Below are 23,707 nucleotides of genomic sequence, written 5' to 3'. Positions count from 1 at the left end.
GTGTCCCCCAATAAGGCGATAAAGAAAGATGGATTTTTGGTTCTTACCGTAAAATCTCTTTCTTGGAGCCTTCATTGGGGGACACAGCACCCTCCCTGTTTAAGTTGTACCGTGTTGGGTCTTAAAGTCCCTTGTTGGGTTGGTACATATGTTTAGAGTTTTCTCGTTGCTTCTCCTACTGCTTTTTCACCAACTGAGGTGCTCGGTGCCTGTCGGTGGGTGTATACTGCCGGGGAGGAGCTAATTTTCTTGTTTTGCATAGTGTCAGCCTCCTAGCAGCAGCAGCAGCATACACCCATGGTAATCTGTGTCCCCCAATGAAGGCTCCAAGAAAGAGATTTTACGGTAAGAACCAAAAATCCATCTTTTCGTGGTGCAAGGATCATGGTCGATCACCTCTGGTGTTTTCCATTCCGGCCATATTGGAATTCCTTCAATTCAGATTAAAATCGGGCCTTGCGCTTAGCTCGCTCAAGGGCCAAATTTCGGCCTTGTCAGTGCTTTTCCAACGCAAAATTGCCACCAAACTTCAGGTCAAGACGTTCATTCAGGGAGTTTCCCATGTGGCGCCTCCTTATAGAAGGCCATTGGAATCATGGGACCTTAACCTGGTTCTCGGGGCCTTACAGGAGGCTCTTTTCGAACCGCTGTCGGACGTGTCACTTACCGTCCTCTCTTGGAAGGTGGTCCTTCTAGTGGCAATCAGGGCTGTGGAGTCGGTATAAAATTGGACCGATTCCGACTCCTAAAATATATAATAAATTGGGTACAGTAGTTCAATGCAGAATGTGCTGAATATTTTTTCATAGGAATTTGGGAAAGTTATGAAATGTCCTATAAATGGCTGTTCTATTCCTGATCTAAGGCTACATTCATACAAGAACAGGTTCTTGCTATTGTAACGGACAATGCTTCTAACATAAGTACAATTAAACTGATGAATGAGAGTAATGAACAACAGCTAAAAGAAAATTTAGGCTATGTGCACATGCTGCGGATTTGTCTGCAGATTTGTATCTGCGGAACCGCCGGTAAAATGACCTGCGGATTGGCCTGCGGTTTTCCCCTGTGGTTTATCACCTCTACAATGGAGGAGTTGGTAAACCGCAGCAGAATCTGCATAAAATAAGTGACGTCATTTCTTTCTGCGGATTCAAAACCGCAGCTTTTCCGCAGTTAAAAATCCGCAGCATGTGCACAGCAGATTGTAAATCACATAGATTTACATGCTACTGTACACTGTCTGCAGAACTGCTGCAGATCCGCAGCGGCCAAAACCGCAGCGGATCCGCAGCAAAAACCGCAGCATGTGCACATAGCCTTAGGATTCAGTATGTTTGAGATGGAAGGCCACAGTGCTGTTCATGTAACTGAGGAAAAACAGATATTACAACAGAACAGCAAAATTATACTTTAGAAATAGATGATCTTGTTGAAGGTGCTTCAAAACACTTTCATATTCATCACATGCGCTGTGTTGTGCACACGCTGCAGCTGGCAATAAGAGATAAGGCCCCGTTACACTTATCAATGTCCCAGCGATCCCACCAACGATCCGAAGTGGATGGGATTGCTGGAACATCATTAGCTGATCGCTGGTGAGCTGTCACATAGACAGCCCCTCCAGCGATCAGGACCAGCGAGCAAGCTGGTTTCCAATGTATACAACGGGTATCTTAGAGCCGCGCGGCTCTTAGTTACCCGCTGTTTAACTTGAAAACCAGCGTCGCTGATCGCTGGTCTCTCGCTGCCACATGCAGCGATGCGCGCTGGCCAGCGGGAGACCAACAATCAAAAAACGGCCCAGGACGTTCGAGTGCCGGTCGCTGATCCATGTCACACACAGCGATATCGCTGGCAAGATCGCTGTGGCGTTACAAAATCAGCGATCTCGTTGCCGATATCGCTGTGTGTGACGGGGCCTATAGTCTGCAAGAGGGACATGCTGGAAATCTGATTGGAAAAGTGAGGAAATTGGTTAGTGCCGCCAGAACCCCTAAAATTGATTCCATCTTGAAGAGACGTGCTGGGAAAGGGGCAATTGTTGATCAAGCCACTCGATGGGGCAGCACTTATTTAATGATTGAGCGATGGCTTGAACTAAAAGCGTTTCTTATAGATATGACGAATGCTCAGGTAACCCTAAATTAAGTTCAATGGACACAGGTGGCTGAATTGAAGGAATTGCTTAATCACCCATTTACAGTGACTAAAAAATTACAAGCTGAGGATTTAACTCCTGGCATTTTCATAAGGGAGTGGAAGAACTTGCTATTTTGCCTGTCCCAAAGAGGAGGTTTAATCGCAGATGGCATTTCTGCTTCAATGAAACGAAGAGAGAAAAAGCTATTGGAAAATAAAATTTTTCTGGCAGCTGTTTATGTGGACCCAAGTCATCGTATACTGCTTGATGATCAACAGCTTACTAAAGGTAAACAAGCTCTGACTGAGGTAGCAGTTAGGATGAGTGGCCTACAGGAGGACTGCTAGGCGCAAGAGGACTTGGGTCCTGACAGTGCTACTGCTGCCATATCTTCATCCTAATCAGATGAGGCGTTTGACTTTGACAAGTATTTGGATGACAAGGAGCATGCAAAGCGTTGCCGCAAGGAAAAAGATTTAACTCCGGCTCCTATAACAAGCAGATTGACCATATTTCAGCAAAATGTTTCACTTGCTTTCAAAGAAATAGAAAAATTCAACCGTTCATCAAAACTGACTGTGCATGAGGCAATTAATTTATACCCGGAAATTGTTAGAATTTCCTGTCTTACCCTAACTAATTTGCATAATACAAGAAAAAGAAACCACTATATGGCACATAAATAACTTTACTCTAATTGGATTATTTAACTTTATGGTGGCGGTTTTGGGAGCATAGGGCACCTTGTAGGTATCCTTTAAATGGCCTTTTTACTGTACAGTCTTTCAGTCCACCTAGGGTCTGCCCAAGCTCCAAGTGTCTTCATGATCTAAACTCGATCTCTACCCACCTTATTGAAAAACTGCAGGTTGTACTGAGCAGAGTGAGAGTTTAACAGCAACAAGGCGTCTTGTTTATTTTTTTTATTTTAATTGACAGGCAGATTTTGTTTTCTTCACCAAGTATCACAAAAATGCAGAACGTAACCTAAAAGCTTCCCACTAGGTTCTCGTCCTGCGAACCTGCATACACCCAGGTCTATACCTTCTTGTTCTTTATGTACCCATCTATTATCAATAACGCCATCCGTCACTGATGAGTGTAATATATAGGTAATCAGATGCGTGTAGTGTGCTGCACAAGGAAATGAAATATATTCTACAATTTTGAGAAATTCATGCCTTTCCTTTGCTCCTTACTTCCACGTGTACTGTCACCTCGGTTTTTGCCAGGGACCACTGTCAAGCTTTGGTTCAAGCCCTACACTTTTAGGAGGGACGTTCTCTAAGGGCAGTGGACTCTAGTGACAAATTACAAGCAAAGTAAAGACATAGTGACAAAGAAAAATAAATAGGAATGTACATCATACATAAGACCCAGACATCTGACTGGAACTGCTCAAATACTTGAGTGCAAATGTGCCATCTTTTACGATTTTTTTTTTTTCCTTTTTATACTTTTCTGTTTAAGGTTTTCGTCTGTTAACTACATCTGTTCCTGGAGATTCGGGGAAAACATTACCTTCTCCAACTTTAAAGCGCAGAGTGGCATCTTCTACCAGGTATTCTAGTGGTTGGAAACTGTATTTATTGCATTAGCACGCAGACCACTTCAGAAGCAGCTACATGGCAGTATTGCTTTAGAAGAAGACTGAACGTTTTAGCCATCCCTCTCCAAGTACAGACTATATAGTTAATATCTGGCAGCCTGTATTCCGCTTGAGCTCAGATTGCTATGAAGCTGTTTAGTTCTTGTGTGAATTAGGGAAATTGATGCTCGTCTTATATTAGCCATTTTATACATTAATAACATGTTCATAATACAACTAAAAGCTAAATGCTTGTACGTGAATATGTTAAGGATATAGCAGTATGTGGTGTTTAACCTGTTCTTGCGCCCTTACATTTTTTAATAAAATGAGTAAAACTAGTTTGGTGTTGATTGTCATGGCCAGCACAGGATGTTTCCCAAAAAGGACATCAAGGGATCTTTAAAACCATACTGAATGGTACGTGTCATGTTGGGCTCTTAGCTCAGACACAATGATGCTGGTAGACAATGGCTGTGTTACACTGCCAGGATTTGCATCTAATAGCATTGCTGTTAACTACGTAAATGCTGCTGTATATTAACCACTTAAATGCTGCTGTCAATCACTGATGGCAGCATCTTAAAGTGCACGGAGCCTGGGGTGCGGCATTTCGTGATATTCATAGCAGCAGGGGGTCTGCTGAAGACTCCTGTGCCTTTCGTAACAGTCCTTTGGTTGAACTTTATAGAAGACTATGATTTTTTACTATATACTGCAATGCTGTGGTACTTGCAGTATAAACAATTGAAGGATTGTAAGTTCAAGTCTTGTAAGAAGACTACCAGATAAAGTAAAAAAAAACATGTTGTATGTGTGTATAATACATATATATTCATTTTTTTTATTTTTTTTTACAGAAATCTAAAAAAAACCCTGACGTTCTAATCCCCAGCTTTTTCCCAATTAAAAATAAGAGATGTTGCTGACTGTCCCTAACTCAAATCTATCAAAATATAAAATTAATTAAACCGTTAAACGAATATGCAAATAAAGTCCGTGGAGCCTCATTTAAGAGTCTCAAACACGGGACTAGCCAGATCTTCCTCCAGGGAAGGACCCAGCCTTCGCCTCATTGGAGGACACAGACCATGGGTGTTATGCTGTGGCCAATAGGAGGCTGACACTAAGTTGAGACAAAAAAAGTTAGCTCCTCCTAATAAATTGTTCGAGTTTAACTATCAAGCTTTATTAAGCAGAACATACAGAGACCTAGCGAATTATAGTAAATTTAAACTCTCCTGGTTTGGAAGGATGAATGCTATCAAAATGGACGTTTTACCTTGTTTCTTATACATATTCCAAACTATACCGATTTCCCACCCTCATAGTTTCTTCTGTAAATTACGATCAGCTTTAACCAAATTCATATGGGGTAAACACAAACCTCGCATAAGCATGCAGACCCTTTCTCGACCTAAATCTATAGGTGGTGCTGGTTTTCCCAATTTTAAGAGGTATTTTCAGGCTACTACATTACGTAGGATTCTAGACTGGCACTTTCGGGCTGATGCTAAACAATGGGTGGGGGTGGAACAGGAGGATTTAGATGTGCCTTTAAGACATCTGCCGTGGTGTTTTCGGGAGTCATTGACTATTGTCAATTGTAATTTAACTAGAGACACACTTAAAATATGGCACACTCTGACAAAGAAGGGGTTCCCAGATAGGAATATTAGCGCACTTACATCATTGTTTTTCAATCCATCCTTTCTCCCTGGAAACTTGCGCAGATCTTTTCTTGGTCGGCGGGCACTGGAGGATACCCGATTGTTTTAGGTGCTAGAAAATGGGGAGTTGCCTTCTTTTGTCTCTATACAGGCTCAGTTTCCAAATGAGAAAATTAGGTGGTTTGAATACTTGCAATTACAATCCTTCCTAGTAACACATAATTTTGATAAAATTTCAAACTTCACCTTTTTTGAGAAATTGTTCGTAGAGGAAAATAAGCCTCCACATGCTATATCTGTGATTTATGGGGGATTAAGCAGAGAGGGTGAAACGGAGAAGTTAACATTTCAGCAGGCGTGGGAGAGAGACTTGGGGATAAGCTTGTCTCCTGAGGAATGGGAAAGGGGGTTTCTCTTCACTCATAAACTTGCTAGCGCTGGGATTGCACAATAGAAGAACTATAAAATACTTATGAGATGGTATCATTACCCTTCTAAACTACATGCAATATATCCAGCAGTTTCAGGGGTTTGTTGGAGATGCGAGAGGGAGGTGGGCTCTATGATTCACATTTGGTGGGAATGCTCTAAGATCAAGCCATTCTGGGAGAAGGTTTTCGACAATTATCAACGAATCACGGGAAACCGTGTAGCAAGGTCCCCTCAAATAGCTCTTCTGTCAATTTTACTTTCTTCAATAGGGTCTCAGAAGAGAGATATTCTTCGGTTTTGTCTAACAGCAGCACGAATGGTTATCCCGCGGTTTTGGAAACTTACAAACCCCCTGACATATTAGACTGGTATAAGGAAATGGTCAATCTGTGTAGAATGGAGGAGCTGTCTGCAGACTGCAATGGTACAAACGATAATTTTAGAAGGATTTGGAGTGGATGGATTTTGTTTCAGGACTCACCTGATTTCCATAATTTGTTCCGCTGAATGTTTCAGTTACATAGGAATTTGCACATTAATATATACATAATTTTAAGGACTGCTTTATCCATAACCTTTTTTTTTTCTTCCTTTTTTCCCCTCTTCCCTTGTCTTTCTTTCCCGCTTTTTTTTACCCTCTGTCTGTCCTCTGCATAATATAGAGGATACTTCCTCTCTTGAATACCTTGTTGGCGTTCGCCATATGGCTACTGTTATTGTCTACCATGGTATGTTTGATTTACTGATAGATGGTTGTATTCTCATTTTTGAATACTAGATATTTTCTATGATTCTATATATTATCTGTTTGCATATAATATATTCTTTGTTTGTAAAATGCTCAATAAAATAGATTGAACATAAAAATAAGTTAGCTCCTCCTCCGCAGCATACACCTTCCTGCTGGCCCCAAGTGAACCAGTTCTTGCTTAGTGTCTGTAGGAGGCACACTGGTCTGGTCTTTAGACCATTTGTTATTTTAATTTTTTTAATTTTATTTTTTTAATTTTTTAATCCGGATGAAGGGGCAATGGAGCCTTTCAATATTCCGATTTCCCCAAACCAACAACAGGCGAGCACGTGCGAGTGTCGCCTCCACGTATCCTCTCCTGCGACATGGGATGCCATGCCTGAGCTGATTCAAGGGCGACGGGTCTCTTAAAGGGCACCGTTCTCCCCGCACCGACTTACGGACGAGCACAAGGAGTGTCGTCTTCTTATATCCTCTTCCGCAGCCAGGCCTATGCTGGACAACCTGCCCTGCCTATCCTTAGGGATTGAACCCATAGGATGCTCAGAGGCTTCTACGTGGCATCCGTGCAGCCCCCACTGCTTCACCACTTTTTAAAGCGGATGATGCAGGGAGGCAGACAGTCCCTCTTCACTTCCCTTCTAAGGAATGCTGGATTGAGGCATTCACTTACCCCGTACCATCCTGAAGATTACCCATGGCCCGTGAAGCGACCAGATAAGTGACCGAACAGTCCAAGGGTCGCCTGGGGAACGCGCGCCTCACGCTGAAGTTCCATTGTGGTGGCTCCATGCCGGGACGTGCACAGCGGTGAGTGCCAGGCCATCGGTCATTCTAGGCTGAGCGTGCTGCTCTCGTGAAGCCACGCAGCACAAGTTCTGCTACAGCCGGACACAGCCCCGTGAAATCCTAGTGAAGCGAACCCTTAGGATACACAGAGGCCCCCCACGGCGTCCGCGGTGCTCCCTCTGCACCACCACTGATGGAACAGCGGTGCTGCAGGGAGCTTGGACGGTCCCTCTCCACTTCCCCCTCAGAGGGTATGGTGGATTGAGGGTTCCTGCACCGTCCCTGTCGCAGCACTGGCCTGCAGGCAGAGGCTCTGCTCTCTCTCCCCCTGGTGTGACGGTAAGGGGGGCTTCTGGGTCGCGGGCCCGGTCGTTCTTTCCGGTCTGGCACCGCTAATCTAGCCCCCTGCTTCGTCCCTTGCTAGGCCGCAGGCGGTTTCTCCACCCACCAGCTGCGTGTCACGTCGGAGGTCCAGCCCACCTGCCTGACGTTTCTCGCAGGTAGGGCATGGCAGAGCGGGAGTTTCAGCACCTCCCCCGGCGTGCGCCGGGAAGCGCTTGGCCCACGGACTCCTTCCCTGGAGCCGCGCCAGTCAATAATCTAGGCACCGACCTCGGCCTACTTCAGAGGAGCCGCCTCTACTGGAGTGACGCGGCAGTGGTTCTCACGGGAACGCCGCCTCCACGCTGAAGTCCCATCACGGAGGCTCCATACCGAGATGCACACCGCGATGAGTAGAAGACGCCCCCTCCTGGCCGCCGGGGAGGAGGGGGATCTAATCCCGGCGACTATATTCCTTGCCGGGCTGCATTACGTACATTGACGGGTTGGCTGTGGGACCATGCCCCTCGAGGAGTTATGGTCCGTTAGCAGAGGTCTGTCGCTCTCATCCTCTAACGGAGTGCGCCGCCGGTCGCTCCGTCCTTCTGGCAGCAGCTGCTAAGCAGCATGAGGCTGGGCAAGTACCAACGTCCTGCAGACCAGGGTATGGGCACCCTTATATAATTTAAAGGGCCATACAACACTGAGGGCAAGGATAGCGCCTATTCAGCGCTAACAAGAGTGCTATTTAGCCATCTCACCATGCCAGTGTTAGACTCTGTCAACACTGGGCCCGACTCCCCCTCCCCCCCCCCCCCTGGACGGGCTTCTCCTCTGGCACAGGTTATCCTCGATCCCTCTGCGCATCAGAGCGTTCACAGGATCACAGCAGCTGTAGATTAGCAGACGCAGGCATTCCAAATGCGCAGACATCTAGAGAAGGGGCTCACAGTACGCTATTCAACCAACTACGGCTTAAATGTCCGTATGCTCTGTCTCGCTTTCCCTTCACCACAGGTTTACAGAGTACAGGACTCTGTGTATCAGCTTAATGTTTCGCCTTGATTTTGGATTCTCTAGAGAAAAAAAAAAGAAAAGAAAAAAACTGGAAGATTTTGTCTTTTTAATGGAACTCACACAGTTTTCTGAGGGTTAATGCCTGGTCTGTTTCGAATTGTAACGTTCTTCCGGTGAACTATACCCCATAATACAGCATTTACCACACTCCGTGTGGCTTGCGGCATAGTTGACCGGCTAAGGGACCGATGGGATAACCAAATCAGAAGCCTCCGGAAGGAAGGAATCCCCCTTGCTTTCAGCTGGTTAGCGAAAACATTGGGTTGAATCCCTGGGCCATCCAGGCCAGGTGGATAGTCAATTAAAGGTCCCACGGATCGACAGACGAGAGCCTGATTCATTCCGTTCTGTGAGCCTCGAAACCAGCTCTCTTCTCTTTTTAGCTGGACGTCCTTTTCACATGCGGCCGGCTGCACCACAGCGGCAAATGCCATCACACTCAATAAGGCATTATGGCTCACGGAATGGAGGGAGGGCAGCACTTACAGAAGGAACTCAAGGCCATAGAAGGAAGGACAAATGTCTTCCCCAGCAGGGCTTAGATCATCTTCCCCATTGCCTTCGGCAGCAAATCTGAGATTGGTCCTCTCGCATACTGTATATCCGGCGCTCCCATCGGCAAGGGACCCCAGTCTTTCCATGGGTCCAGCCGGCAATGTAAGGGTCCTCCCCAAAGTGTCTGGACCTGAGGGAGATGGGTCCCTGACGGTTTTCCACCCAGTGATTTCCGGCATAAGCCATCGACACGCAGAATTACGGACGGCCGCTTATTTCTGGTTCGTGAGGTCTCCTTTTTTTGTTTGCTGTTCGTATCGAACGAGCCCAAAGCCTGGGTCTTCTAGATACAAAGATTCCTTTTTTCTTATTGTCCCTCTACAAAATGTTTTGTTTTTGTTTTTTTTTCCCTTCGCATCTTCCAAGGAACTTAGAACCAGACGCCTAGCATTAGCCTGGGCAAGACGCTAGGACTGACGTCTCTGCGGCCGCAGAAGAATGGAAGACCACAGAGGTCGTGGCTTAAGATTCCCCCTGTGCAGTGGGGGAAACCCGATTCCTAACAAGATGGAAGCGCCAACTCATGCGCAGACATGCCTCATTCTTGCGCTGCACTCCCCCGTGGCGTCGCTGGCCTGGACGCTTTGTCATAGCGGTGGAACATGGGCTTATTTTTCCGAGCCATAGATGTACATCATCAGGACAGAACCATTATTCGATGCTACTGAATGTAGCGATCGCCTATTCCTTTTCAATCTGTTCATGCTTCCCAGAAGGGACGGGATCTGTTGGACCATCTTTGGATCTTGGCCGAGGTGCACCATCCACGAATAGGGTCCCTCCATTCGATTCTTACCTTGATTGTGAACAGCATCTTTAGTTCACACTCTTTGGCACTCATCTCCTTTGTCCTTCTGGATTGCCGTAAGGTACAAGGTGGGGAGAGATTGCAGTAACAATTGAAGCGATCCTCTTCAATTAATTGTATTCTCTTCTGGCAGTCGGCGCCAGAAGACTGCTCTCCTCGGCGGCGGCGCCGCTCCCCCCCACACGTCAGCCTCACAGGCTGTGGACATTGAGGTTCTCCCTCCATATCAAGGAGAAAGTTTTCTCTTCTGATCTAATCACCAGTGGTGGCTGTCGATACCAGCCTCCTTGGTTGGAGAGCAGTCCTTTTGTATATCCTTGTATTCCAAGTGATCCGGGTTACTGGCACCAGCTCCAGTATCTATTCATGTATCACTCCATTCGAATCGTTAACATATCTCCATGTTTGTTGGCATCCACCATGGAGGACGTTTTTAACAGGACTGCCTTTGTTAGGAGAATCCGAATGGGGATCTGATGGCCTCAAGGCTGAAGGTTAAGGTACTCAGCAGTCTGAGCCCGGTCTCGATATCCAAAACGCCATAGGGGGGCATAATTGGTTACTCCGTGGCACCAGTTTCGTCTTCCTTTCCTGGCAACTGTCATCACGTAAACAGAGTTAGTGGCCGTTTCCAGTCTCCCTAGTTATCTAGGATTGGTCTCGCCGGACGTGGTATTCAGTGTTACTACAGATCATACACGCCGTCCACAGGTGACTGTTGCATCGTCCAAACATGCTCTCCTAATGTCCAATGGATCACCAAATCGCACGATCTGGTGTTTAACGATCTGGCTTTCAAAGCCTGGGCTCTAATCTACTCTCCTCAGGAGTCTCCACTATGGTTGGTGCCCAGAGGCCGACGTCAGGTCGCATCTTTCACCTCTCCTGAACACCTGTCGCAGGGTGTTAGGACCACCGTCGTTCTCTTCGCGTCTTCATCGCTCCAGTTCTTTTGAGCGTTTTCTCCAGACTGACTTGGTCTCACGTTTGTGACGCTCACCTCCCTCAAGGGCCAGATCTTGGCTCTACCTGTCTCTGTTTAAGCGCAGGATTGCTTCCATGACGTAATTTATGACTTTCATTTTCAGGACTTCTCAGGGGTACCCCCCTACAAGAGTCCGTTAGAAGCCTGGAACGTTAATTTGGTCCTGGGTGCGCTTTTGATTTTGTCTTGGCCTCTTTTTGCCCGACACTGGTACTTCAGATGGAGGTAGTTACGCACGCCCTGCATGCAATGACAGCGCTCAGGACGTATGTCATGAGTACGGCACTCTGTTGTAAGCCACTTCAGGGTCACAATAGCCAGAGAAATTAATTTGGCTATTCAGGAGTTATACTACTTTTAGAAGTGGCCCATCCCAGTAGGGATTAGGGCGTATTCTACATGGTCGATGTCCGCCCATTCTGGGCCATTCGGCTTCGCATGCCGACCGAACAAGTCTGCAAGGCTGCATTTTGGTTCAGCATGTACACATTCTTGAAGCACTACTCATACTCGGACTTCCACAGTACTGTCCTCGGCAGATTATTCTGCAACAGGCGGTAGGGCACCTTTACTCAGCCACTACATGAGGCTTTATCTGTTATATTGTTGCCCACCCATGGACTGCTTTGGGACGTCCCATGGTCTGAGGCGAAGGAGAAACAGGGATTTTTGTGATAACTCGCCGTAAAAATTTTTTCTCCGAGACGCTCGTTGGGGGACACAGCACCCACCCAGTTAGCCTGACGGCTTCTGCTTCTTGTCTCCCACTCAGTGGGTTATACTCTGATATGAGGTTGGCGATTGTACTGTAATATGATATTAATGATCTCCTACTGCTTTTGCACCGAACTGGTTCACTTGGGGCCAGCAGGAAGGTAAATGCTGCGGAGGAGGAGATAACTTTTTTTGTCTCAACTTAGTGTCAGTCTCCTATTGGCCACAGCATAACACCCATGGTCTGTGTCCCCCAATGAGCGTCTCGGCGAAAAGGATTTTACGATGAGTTATCACAAAAATCCCTGTTTTTTAACCAAAAAATGAATACCGTTAACTCCTTCCCCCCAAAAAAAATTTGCAGGATTATTTTGTCTTGTTTCCAATATTACCGCGTTTGAATTTTTTTTAATGGAAAACGAATAGTGTCATCAAAATTACAACTTCTCCCACATAAAAAAAAACATAAAAAAACCAAAACCTCATAGATCTGAATTGACAGACAAACGCTGGGCTCCATGACTCGAGACAAGTCTTACCTTTTTCGTGCAGTAGACGATCATCCAACTTGCATGTCTTCCCTAGGACGTCGTCCGTGTAACACACCAGTTATTACAAATTGTCTGTGACAAGTCTTATTTCATTTATTGTTCGGTTTGATAATTATATAAAGTGCAGCTTACATTGTGTAACGCTATATAAATATTAATGTATATACATCGTATCCTCTTCCACAGTGATTTACCTATTAAAATCTATTCAGAAGGTCTGGATTGAGGTCCTTATATGAGGGGGCTTATATGGCGACGATGAAATGATTGTTGCTGTCAGTTTAGATATATATTTTGTGTACTCCACATTGCTTCTAGGAGAGTCTCACCGTAGGACAAGGAAAACTATTCCCCGCACTGTCCAAGGGTGGAGGAAGAAAAGTAGGAGATCCTTTAGTGCCTGAGCAAATCTCACGCCGCAGTAAAGATTCTTCCTGTGTTGTAAAGCGAATCTGTCACCAGATTTCACAAAACAAACTGTATATATGATGTAATAAACCTTCGACCTGTTTACAGTAATTCTTTTTGAAATGATTATTCAGCCACAGACTAACTCGTAAAATGCTCATTGTAATATCCCGATTATGCAACCACTTTGAAATTTGTTTTGAAAGTAACTTCACCAGCCTCAACAGGTCTAAGAGATCTGTTAATTAATGTAAGCAGTTTGTATAGTGAGATCTGGTAACAGATCATATAGAACTGTTCTTGAGGGTTATTTTATTTTATTTTTTTTTTTCTTTCATTCATTGGTTGTCTAGTAAATAATTAGAATTTTTCACAATGTTTTTTCTTTTTTCATCTCTGCCTGGCAGTGAGGACAGCGAAGAGGAGAAACAGAGAAGATGTAGTGAAGCCGCTGTGTCCGGTTTTGATATTCTGAGAAGCAGTTCATTACAGACAATCCCAGTGGAGATCATCGATACAGCCAATAATAACCATAAGAAAAAGAAGGCAAAGAAGAAAAGAGGACTGACTGATGACCACAGCATAGAGTCCCAAAGTAAGATACATGTGTTTAAAAAGAAGAAGAAAAAGGGAGAAAGAGGAACGAGTGATGAGACTCAATGCGAAGACCAGGCAATTCCTTCACAATTTGAAGTGCAGCCTAAAAAGAATAAAAGTGGATCAGACCATAATAATCCCACAGATGCTGTAGTGGATGGATCGAAGAAGAAAAGGAAGGAACTAGGATTGAATAAAGACGCTGCATCTGAGCAGAATATCAGTCCGTTGTGCGGGAAAAGTGGTACTAAATATAAGAAAAAGAAGGTGGTTGTGGAACATTGTAATGTATGTGACTGATATGGATGTCAATGGCTCAACTCGGCAAATACTGTGTGTTTGATAAAGATAAATCTAATTTTACATTGAGACAGGCTCATCCGAAGTGGTTTCAGCCGTTACTGACGTTCCCAGTCCCACACGTATGCTAGAATAGGTCCATAGTAGCCATTCTGCACAACCCAGACATCCGAGGCAGAGGGCGATGGTCTTTATGCCCTCGCACCCTATGTCTGACAATGACTGTTTATATCATGCACATCCTTTATTATGAGTCCAAGGAATGTACTGGCAGGTAGAGCAATGCTTGCTGGTCTTTTACTGCGAGGAAGATGCCATCTGTGTGGACATATAATTGTCTATAGTGTGAGAAGGGGAGAGAAGATGGCTGTGGCTATGGCTGTCCGGGGTGCTGGAATTCTGGTAGTGCACCAAGCTTGCTGAAGACACTGTACACAAGAAAGGAAAATATAGGAGAATGGTTATTATTCCAAAATATATTTTTTTACAATGTCTTTTCAAATATGGAAAACTATTTTTATTAAAGAAAAAGTATTTGAGATTCATGTGGTATACAACGTGGATGGCATAATAATGTTAATCCATAGAGAAGAAAGTAGATAGGCACAATCCGTCCCGTGCAAAAAATATCCTTTATTGTGGCATCAAGTTACCAACAGCAGGCAGATAAAACCATGGAGCAAGTACAGACAACGATCGTATCACGCTACATTGCGCTTCAACAGGTTTTATCTGCCTGCTGTAGGCAACTTGATGCCACAATAAAGGATATTTTTTGCATGGGACGGATTGTGCCTATCCACTTTCTTCTCTATGGATATACAGACTATTTTCCTTGGAAGTGGCACCCGTATTCCCTGATGTGTGTGCAGCTTCATTATCCCGAGGTCATACAGCTGTGCCTTTGTCCTACTTTTTTTCTTCTATGGAAAATAATAATGCTAATAATCTGTGATTTAAGCGCTCACAGTTAAAATGACTGCACAGAGGTTATGTGTGTGGTTTTATTTTACAAGTGTCTTTTATTTTACATAACCGTACCCTGAATATATTCTCTGCTAGTGTGGGCAGGTAGCAACGCCACAGTAGGGATACAAGAGCTGCAGAATGTGCTTGGCTGATGTGAGCAAAACATTTTTTTTTTTTTTTTTTTAAGTGGATGTTAGCATTTTGTTACATCTGTCTTTGTCAAAAATCTAAAAACTAAAATTCAGCAGAGATATGACCTTTTTTTCTTACTGGCTACAGGAGCCAGACACCTCTTGCCTCTTTTAAATAAATAAACACGTTTACGAGAAAAGCAATTTCAAAATACAGCCTCTGGGGTAATCAGTAGTGATTAGCGAATTTGTTCGGATTCGGTTCCAAATACGATCGGCAGCAAATATTGTTTTTGCAATATTCATCATACGCAGCCGAACGTCATTCGAGTCAATGGGAGTAGAAATTACCGAATATATTCAGAATGATCATCAAACATGTATTCGGCACAAATAGGGGACCTATATGGCACAAGTATGGCAAATTCAGATTCAGCAACCAAATCCGAACAAATTCACTCAACTCCAGTAATTAGCTCATTTTTGCTGCAGAAAATAGACCAATGTGGTTGCTACTCACATAAATGGCCGTACGTCTATTAAAAAGATGGTTCAGGCCTACCAGAATGCAAACTGCATACAAAGCGCTTGTCTATTGTGGGTCAAAGAGTAGAGCAATGAGTGGGTACCCTCCACTGTGATGCCCTTATTGGCCCCTTACAGTTTAGGAATGTTTTTTAAAGGTGTACTTCATACTGTTTCTTACTCATGGTTTGTTCCTTACCGTTTGGACTAGGGGAGAGTCGGTGGCTGGGAACAAGATGCAGGATATTGGAGTCCTGACTCTGAAGCTGGGAACTGTGAGAATCTCCCTGTGCACTAGCGTGCAAAGAGTGGATCTGAAGAGAGAACAATTCTGTAGATTTATCACACGTAATAAATACCAATCGTAAAAGCTCAAGATTAATTTCGCATCATTTCCTAAGGGAGATCGAAGTTTATTGTGGAACAAACACATACGGTATATGTAGTGTCTTCTATTTATCTGTAGGTTTGACAAAATAGAACCAACACTTTATTGTACTGGACTGTAGTTACCTGTTTGCTGGGGGTCAAACTTGTTAACGTTCCCAGGTTAGATGTGTCAGTGATGACCATTGTTTGTGGAAAGAAGCTAGCCGATGCATACTGGGCAACATCTGGTTTATGGCTGTATAAAGCTGAAGAAATGAAAAGTTGGGAAAATCTGTAAATAATCCAACTTTACATAAATGGAACCAGCACTTTTCTATGTGACTGCACTTTTATATGTGACTATCAAAGTGGAGGGGCATGATTACAGCTGCTGTCGCTGAGTAGTGAGCGGTGACTGTAACTATGAGTGGAAGCGAGCAGTAATAGGGAGGATTTAAGTCCATTTTCTCCCTTGTAGCTCCAAATAGGTAGCCTAACAAATTTAACACTGTTTACCTGTAGATAAACCCTATACCTGCAGATAAGTAGCATTTTTTGGATATGGCAGGTTGCCTTTAACGTTACTTAAAAAGGATTTCCACGACTCGGCAACCCTTTCTGAAACCCTATGTTTTCCCACCAGTAAAACAATAACGTATGCTCACCTCTGGTGCCATTCCAGCAGTATCGGCACTGGCTTTTCCAGGGATTGCGTGACATTGTCATGCAATCTCTGTGGCCATTCATTGCTGGCTTCACTCACCTCCCCTACGAATGTAATTGATACCTAGAGGAAGTGAGTGCTGTGGCTGCTCTCCCACTTCCTCTGGATGTCTTGATTTGTCCTAAAGAGAGGAGAGTGAAGCCAGCGCTAATTGGCCTCATGGATTGTGTGACATAACAATGTCATGCAATCTCCAGGAGAGCCAATGGCGGTACTGCTAGAATGGCACTGAAGGTGAATACAGGTGTTATTATTTTATTGGGGGATAATATATATATAACTATTTTTATTTATTTCTTTTCAGAAATAGGAAACAAGCAGGGATGCATAAACTGCCGAGACTTCTAGTGCAGTGGAAAAGTTCTAAACATGCAGGATACAAGTCATATGATGTCCAGCAAAAGTGTCATTTTATACTCCTTATTCTAAAAATCATATGAAAGTGCAGTTACATTTTAGCCTTTCTTACCATGAGGAGACTGGAGCTGAGCCATTGTGGCCATGAATGGGTTCTGTGTCATATGGCTTTGGACCTGTTGGACTATTGGCTGCTGGTGGGAAGGATGGATCTGCTGAGAGAACTGAACAGGCTGCAAGGTGGTCAGACTGCTGCCAACACTGTTTATCACCGGGACGCTCTGAGATTGTGATGTTAGACCTGAAATGTAAAGTATAAAACCTTACTGCTATACAATGTATCTGTAGTCTAGGCATCCCCCTTTCTTCCAGCCTTTTCCATAAATGAAAGGTAACGTTTGATCTATGCCAGATAAAATATTACACTAGTATACACGTTTCCTTACCTATGACTAAAGTTGAAGGGCCAGAATTGCTGAATGCTGGTCCAATTGTATCTGTGCCGATTGTCATGACACTGGGGAGTGAAGCCATAATGAGATTTTGTGCTTGGCTCAGCGTGTGCTGTCCATGGTCCAGGCTGTGTAGAGCCGTCAGTGTGCTGACCGGCGGAAGGGAGCCCCCTACTGTTGAAATTAACTTGTCACTGCTCATGAGACTGTGGCTATGCTCCATTCCAGATGGAGAAAGGCTGCTTTGGCTGGTTACCATTGTCGTCCCTCGATCATTGCTGGAGTCTTGGGAATAGCGAAGACCTGTTTAAAGAAAAAATACTTTGACAGCATGGGATGTAATAACCCATCAGATCCTTTTGGGGATACAGACATGATTGTTACCTGCTGCTTTGGATGTAGGAAGATCGTGGGCTGACAACGATGGGGCAGAGCTCTGCTGCCCGTTGTATGTGTCCATTGCAAGCTTGTGTCTAAATGCTTCTTCCTTCCTTCGGTTTGCAAACCAGTTGTACACTCTCACTTCCGTCACTAAGTTAGAGCCTAGTCCTTGTGCTTGTGATGGAGACACCCCTCTCTGTATACACTCTGCCCTTGAGTTAACAGAAAAAGCCTATTAATGGTTCAGAAACGTTGGTATAATGTGTGAATACAAAGATTGTGATCAGTACATACACGCGGCCTTTACTATGGGCTGATTTGTGAAGACCACCTGGAGTAAGATGGACTGGTGTAAATTTCTGCTATTATGCCATTTTTGTTGAGTGAACTATAATTTTTGAGTCGTATTGGTTTTCTCCCACTTTTCATAAAAATGCCAAGTCGCAACATTTTTGCAATTTCTTTTCAAATCTAAGCTCCCTCCGTTACGGAACAGATTTAATATTTTTGTTCTTTACCTGTTGCACTCCTCAACAAGTGCTTCACGTTCCTCTTTGCTGGGATTCTTCTGTCTTTCATAGGCTTGGAACAAGATGTGTTGTGAAGCTGGACCCCACTTAAATCGGTTCCTTCTCATTTTCTTATTTGGCACTTCGTCACAAGACATATCATCTGACATCATGGTTTGGCCTGCGTGTGTGAACTCTGTCATTAAAAGACAAGTATAAGGGCCCGTATACTTTAATCACAAATGAGGTCTCGTAGATATTTAGGCATACTCACGCCTTGCAATTTCTCGCTGTTTACCGACATACCAGGTATACAGGGCTGCCCGCTTTTGGGTTTTCATGGGTGTCCCCTTGTTGAGGTGTTGGGATAGATGTGACTGGTTGAGCCCTGTGGTGTCCACCACTTCCCTTTGAGGAATATTGTGCTGTTGTAAGTAGGATTTTACCAGTTTTGCCACGTGCCATGGGTCTTCCCTACAAGAAAAATCTAATTAATTTGCCATAAAAACTTTTATTCTTTCTTAATCAATACATATTTATAAAAGGTCTTTTCTTTTCACCAAAAAAATACATTAAAAACTTCTGTCCAGCTTGGGTGACAGTGTAGTTACGTGCCATTTTTGCATCACAATTTGCCTTAACTGTGTGCTTACAAAGCGGGTGTATGATTGGGCCTCACGGCATTACAGGCACAGTCGGCCTGGATTGAGGCAGATTTATATTGGGAGCTGCCCATTCCGGACTCAGTGCAGTTCTTACAAGCAGAGGAGCTTGTAAGCGCTGTCCTGTCTATGAACAATTGGTTGCTCTGGCAATAAACTAAGAATAAGTAGAGCTAGCGGGGAGAACTGGACTAAATACTAGTGGTCAGTTGCAGTGTTTCTAGTTTTTAAAACATTCAAGCATATCCATCAGCATACGTTTTTCATGTACAGAAAAAACAGTGTCGTCAGTGTAATTTTTTTTTACGGTCAGTGTTATGCAGACATAAATGAAAAAACTTCTACTATACTGTACATTACAATGTTAATCACAGACAGCACATGGGACTGTACATCCATGTTCTTTCCATGATTTTCACGGACCCGTAGACTTGTATGATTAAGTTTGATGTGCAAAATTCAGATCAAAAACCGACACAAAACAGACATGTGAACAGCCCTGTAGACTATAATGGGTGCATGTTCTTTCTATGAAAAACTGATAAAACTTGTACGTGAAAAATGAAATCGGAATGAGGCCTAAGTTAAAATGAGCAGCGTATAGTTAGAATATAATGGGGAAATTTATAATTTTATTTCCTCCATCTTAATGGTCTGATTTGCACCATTTTTGTGCTACAGATTAACGCAACATTTATTGCTTTTCTGCCAATTTTGTCAGCACGTGTGCGATGTCCATCAGCTTCTTACTTTACTAAGAGTTAAAGGAGTGTGGCCATAGTGTCATAAGGGCATGCTCTACATTTCTTGTTTGAGACCTTATATACCTTTCCAACCTATTTACAGTGCAAAGTTTTACCCTTTATTATAATTTCTATCCTAATTGTCCGCAATAAAAGTATGAACAGCCTATAGCCTGTTTGTGTTCTGTCCGTGAAAAAAGCAGAACACTCAAAATTCAAGGCCGCAGTGAAAGCTCAAACTGATTATTATCCCGGAATGGGCCACTGCACCCTTCCAAGGACAGATGAGGGCCACAAGTTGGACTATCAAAGTGGCTGACCCCATAGATCTCCATTACCATCAGAACCAGAGCCTTCCAAATGTCATGATAAAGCCTACACACATTTCAATGTAAGAATATATCAAAATATGCTTGTTTTTAATAGAATTACTGCAACAGAGGTTGGGCATGTAGGTTGATATATGGACGCAGCCATCCACGTATTTTCAGCACGCTTTATTCAAAAACTATTCAGTATCTGACTTAAATTAGTGAAATATCTTTCATATTTTTTTATTTTTTACTATCCTCCATTGTGAGAAATTTAAATGATTACACTATCAGATGCTGTTTTAATTATTAGTTAATAAAAGCTGAAGGTTTTTTGTTATCCCGTTATATAAATATTTTTGTGTTTTATTGGATTGTAGTCGGGGAATAATGAGTATTGGTATTTATTATCCTTATGTGGCTCTAAATGTATTACGAGTAATCAAGAACACAGGGCAATAAAAGAAAAGTAGAGGGCAGGGTAACCTTTGGACTCCATGTTAGAGTTTACATAGTATGTGTCTAAGGGCACTTTCACATTGCACTTTTCTGCACATTCATGGGTCCCGTCGGGACTTACGTTTGAACCCCTCTGCAAAACGGGATTTGGATGTATGCGCCAACGGGGCCATAGACTATAATGATGCTGGCAGAGCGAACGCGCACTCTGACGTGGGTCATTTTTGGGTGTACACACTTACTGTAGGCGGACACCCAGATACAGAATGAACGAGCCGAAAAGCACAATAGAACACCTGTAGGATCCCTCCCAACACATTTGTTAAACCCATCCATCTCCCTAAGGAGGAGTACAATGCTTTTTCTTTTCTTTTTTTTTTTTTTTACCATTGAGTCCTATGGATGACATTCGTCACAGATTTCTATTCAATATACAGTATATGTCAGGAGCTATTGACAACATGCATTTATCTCGGAGAGGAGGAAGGGGAATTCAGACTAAAAAGCTCTGCTGAGGCGTGGCCTGACCAAGCTGAGGAGAGGATGCACGGCCCAGGAGCTCCTGCCTAAAAATAAATAAATCAAAGGAAAAAAAAACCTTTTTCCTCCCCACACTCCACTCCCCTGTGGTCTGGATGGACTGGTGACCCCCTGGATCCCTTAGATCGATCTTCTGCAGGACGGAGGAAACCGGGACTGCCCTGAGAGTGTCTGAGACGCTGAATAGGGGATGTTTTCCCACCCTGCTGCACAGCTGGAGGAGCTGACAAGGAGACGGTGGGGGCTCCTCTCTGAGGTATAGCTGCGGGTTACACCTGCGGGGACTCTCACCTGGATGGTCGGTGCCTTGTCCCTCTATTAGCCGCTGGGTCTCCCTCTCTGCGCTGAGTGGACGGCGGGAGTCGACCCCAGCTACTCGGTTGCGCTGTCGTGCGCCTCTGGCCCTGTTCTGTGGACCCGGGAGTGAGCGGGTGCGGACCGGCTGGGAGTGGACGGAGCTGCTAGACGCCGGTGACGCAGCGGGTGCTGCTAGCTCTCCTTCCTGCGACGCCTCGGAGTCTGGGCCTGTCGTGAGGTGAAGCCGCCTTCTCCTGGAAGCTCCGTGCTCTTTGGGCGCCATTTTGGAATCTGGGCCCCGGGCTGCGCGGCCTGACGCGCCGGAGTGGTGGTGTTTTTTGACACAAGGACACTGCCTGAATATCCTGGACTGTTCTTAGACGCTGGGGGTCACCTGGTGGGTGCAGAATTAAGAGAGAACCTGGACTGAGCTGAGGGCGAACTAGGCTTACAGCTCCCCATATTAGAGGGCTGAAACAGAGCATATGTAAAAGGGGAACACTCCACAAAGGAGATTCTTTTTTATTACCAGTCCCATATTTCTCATAACAACCCTTCTGAACTCTCTCTCATATAAATAGGGACTGCATAAATTTTGTGTATTGCACTTTCCTCTCCTCACAGAGGAACAAGCTGCGGCATTCCCCACTGAAGCACACCGTCACCGGGCATTCACTGTTTGTTGCCCGAGCGCAGCCCTTTTTCGCCTGGGTGCGCGGTGCTCCTGTGCCAGCCGGGTCCAGGTTACTGGTGCGGTCGGTGCTGGGGCCCGCCGCCCTGCATCACATAAATAGCGTTACCTACAACCTCTGGGCCCGATGCCTGCTCCCTACCCACCTCCTGTGACAAATAAGAAAAAAGGGGAAGGATATTAATTATAAAAAAAATAAATACCTAAAGTCATTTTAGTAAAAACACCTGAAAGGCGCGATCTCATAAGCCTGCGCCCCTATATATACGCTGTCTGAGGGCAGTGGATCAAGTGGATAACAGCTCATGTTTGTACATGCAACCCATTAAATATTGAGCTTAATAAGAGGCCTTCACAGCATCTACTTAGAAAGAAGTTTTGAATTTTATACAACAACAGTCTAGTATATGGAAGAATGGATTGCAGAGGATTTGAATGAGTGACTTTGCTGCCACCTAGTGGCCCCTTTAGATACAGCCTGAGGAATCCACTTTCAATGTAAACTACCTCTCTATGACCAGTTGTTTATGAAACTATGAATAATTTCTAAATGACTTGATTTCGCCATACTTCCTGATTGAGTTACATTTAAACCAGATTTAAAAAATGGGTAAATCTACCAAAATGCAAACTGAAGAGGTAGCCAAAACCACTAAAACCCCGAAGAAAGGTCAAGAGGAGAGATCTAGAAAACAACTCTCTCTGGATATCCATTCCAGTAAATCAAATTCTGCACATAAACAAAGCTCTTCTTCTCGCACGCAATGGTCTGATAGCGATGAGGAAGAGGATACTACATTTGAAGAAACAAGCCTTAAAGATTATATTAAAACCCTACCTACTACAGAATGCATAAGGAATCTCTTTAAAGACTTTACCCAAACCATTAAAGAAGAAATAGCAGATCTTAGAAAAGATGTCAGGCAGGTATACACAAGAGTGCAGACTTTGGAAGATACTTGTGATCAGATATCCACACACTCCAAACGTGTTACCGAAATTCTAATTGATAATCAAAAGGAGAGCTTCCTACAGAAAATCCATACAGATGACTTGGAGAACAGGTCAAGAAGGAATAACTTGAGAATCAGAGGGCTTCCTGAAAAAATTTTGGATAAGGACATTACATCTACTCTCATCAACATATTCAAGGATTTGTTGGGCAATGACGACTCTAATACTATATGCATTGAAAGGGCCCACAGAGTTTATAGACCCAAAAATATAAGCCCAGATAAACCTAGGGATGTTCTCTGTTGTATACAAAACTTTAAAGCTAAAGAAGAAATCTATCACAGATCAAGGCAAGCAGCTAAAATTGAATATGAGGACAATGAGATCCAAATTTTTCAAGGCCTCTCAAAACTCACTTTAGATCTCAGAAGACAACTCCAGCCTCTGACTAGGACCCTCAGAGATAGAAACATAGCCTATAGATGGATGTTCCCATTTGGACTTGCTATCTCCCTGGACAACAATTATAAGATTATAAGAACACCTGAGGATCTACCTTATGTCCTGAACAAGATGGACCTTTCTCATCTTCAATTACCAGATTGGACAACTGCAGAAGAATTTCTCAAATTCCCACCATTACCAGTACATGAAAAATGGTCTGATACTACACCAAATAAGCCTTAGAAAATCAGAAGGTTGAATGCGGACATTAACAAAATGTCTAGTGGAAGCAACAAGGATGGTGAAGGTTGAAACACTCCAAATCTAGAGGGAATGGCCTAGCTCTTGGAGTCACGAACTCTTCACCAGTTTTGAATAATGTGTTTCTATGCTTGACTGACTTTTCTCTTTCTTACAATTCATTGTGTTTAATAACACAAGCTAGTTAACAGGAAAAGTTTAATATTTGATATATTCTGGTTTTCAGTCCTTATATAATT

General features: G+C 43.9%; 2 protein-coding genes across 3 annotated transcripts in view; one reads left to right on the top strand and one right to left on the bottom strand.

Annotated features, from left to right (window-relative positions):
- The window catches only part of LOC141096301 (uncharacterized), a 40,527-nt gene extending 26,293 nt beyond the window's left edge, over window positions 1-14,234 (top strand). The window contains exons 6-7 of the mRNA XM_073582842.1: window positions 3,614-3,704; window positions 13,200-14,234. Coding sequence (XP_073438943.1) covers window positions 3,614-3,704; window positions 13,200-13,689 — 581 coding nt within the window. The 3' untranslated portion in view covers window positions 13,690-14,234. The remainder of the gene's footprint in view (window positions 1-3,613; window positions 3,705-13,199) is intronic.
- HNF1A (HNF1 homeobox A) overlaps window positions 13,979-23,707 on the bottom strand; it is a 33,187-nt gene continuing 23,458 nt past the window's right edge. The window contains exons 2-9 of one of the 2 annotated variants that reach the window (XM_073582770.1): window positions 18,381-18,580; window positions 18,116-18,302; window positions 17,601-17,809; window positions 17,211-17,519; window positions 16,877-17,065; window positions 15,828-15,949; window positions 15,514-15,628; window positions 13,979-14,117 (exon numbers count right to left, since the gene is read on the bottom strand). In XM_073582770.1, the coding sequence (XP_073438871.1) occupies window positions 13,987-14,117; window positions 15,514-15,628; window positions 15,828-15,949; window positions 16,877-17,065; window positions 17,211-17,519; window positions 17,601-17,809; window positions 18,116-18,302; window positions 18,381-18,580 (1,462 nt within the window). In that variant the 3' untranslated portion in view covers window positions 13,979-13,986. The remainder of the gene's footprint in view (window positions 14,118-15,513; window positions 15,629-15,827; window positions 15,950-16,876; window positions 17,066-17,210; window positions 17,520-17,600; window positions 17,810-18,115; window positions 18,303-18,380; window positions 18,581-23,707) is intronic. The other variant, XM_073582771.1, reaches the window with a different exon arrangement.

This window comes from Dendrobates tinctorius, unplaced genomic scaffold (genome assembly GCF_039654945.1).
Source record: "Dendrobates tinctorius isolate UK_male_01 unplaced genomic scaffold, ASM3965494v1 ptg000073l, whole genome shotgun sequence".
NCBI classification, from domain to species: Eukaryota; Metazoa; Chordata; class Amphibia; order Anura; family Dendrobatidae; genus Dendrobates; species Dendrobates tinctorius.
The sequence above is the reverse complement of the archived record's forward strand: the minus strand, read 5'-3'. Positions and strand labels throughout refer to the sequence as shown.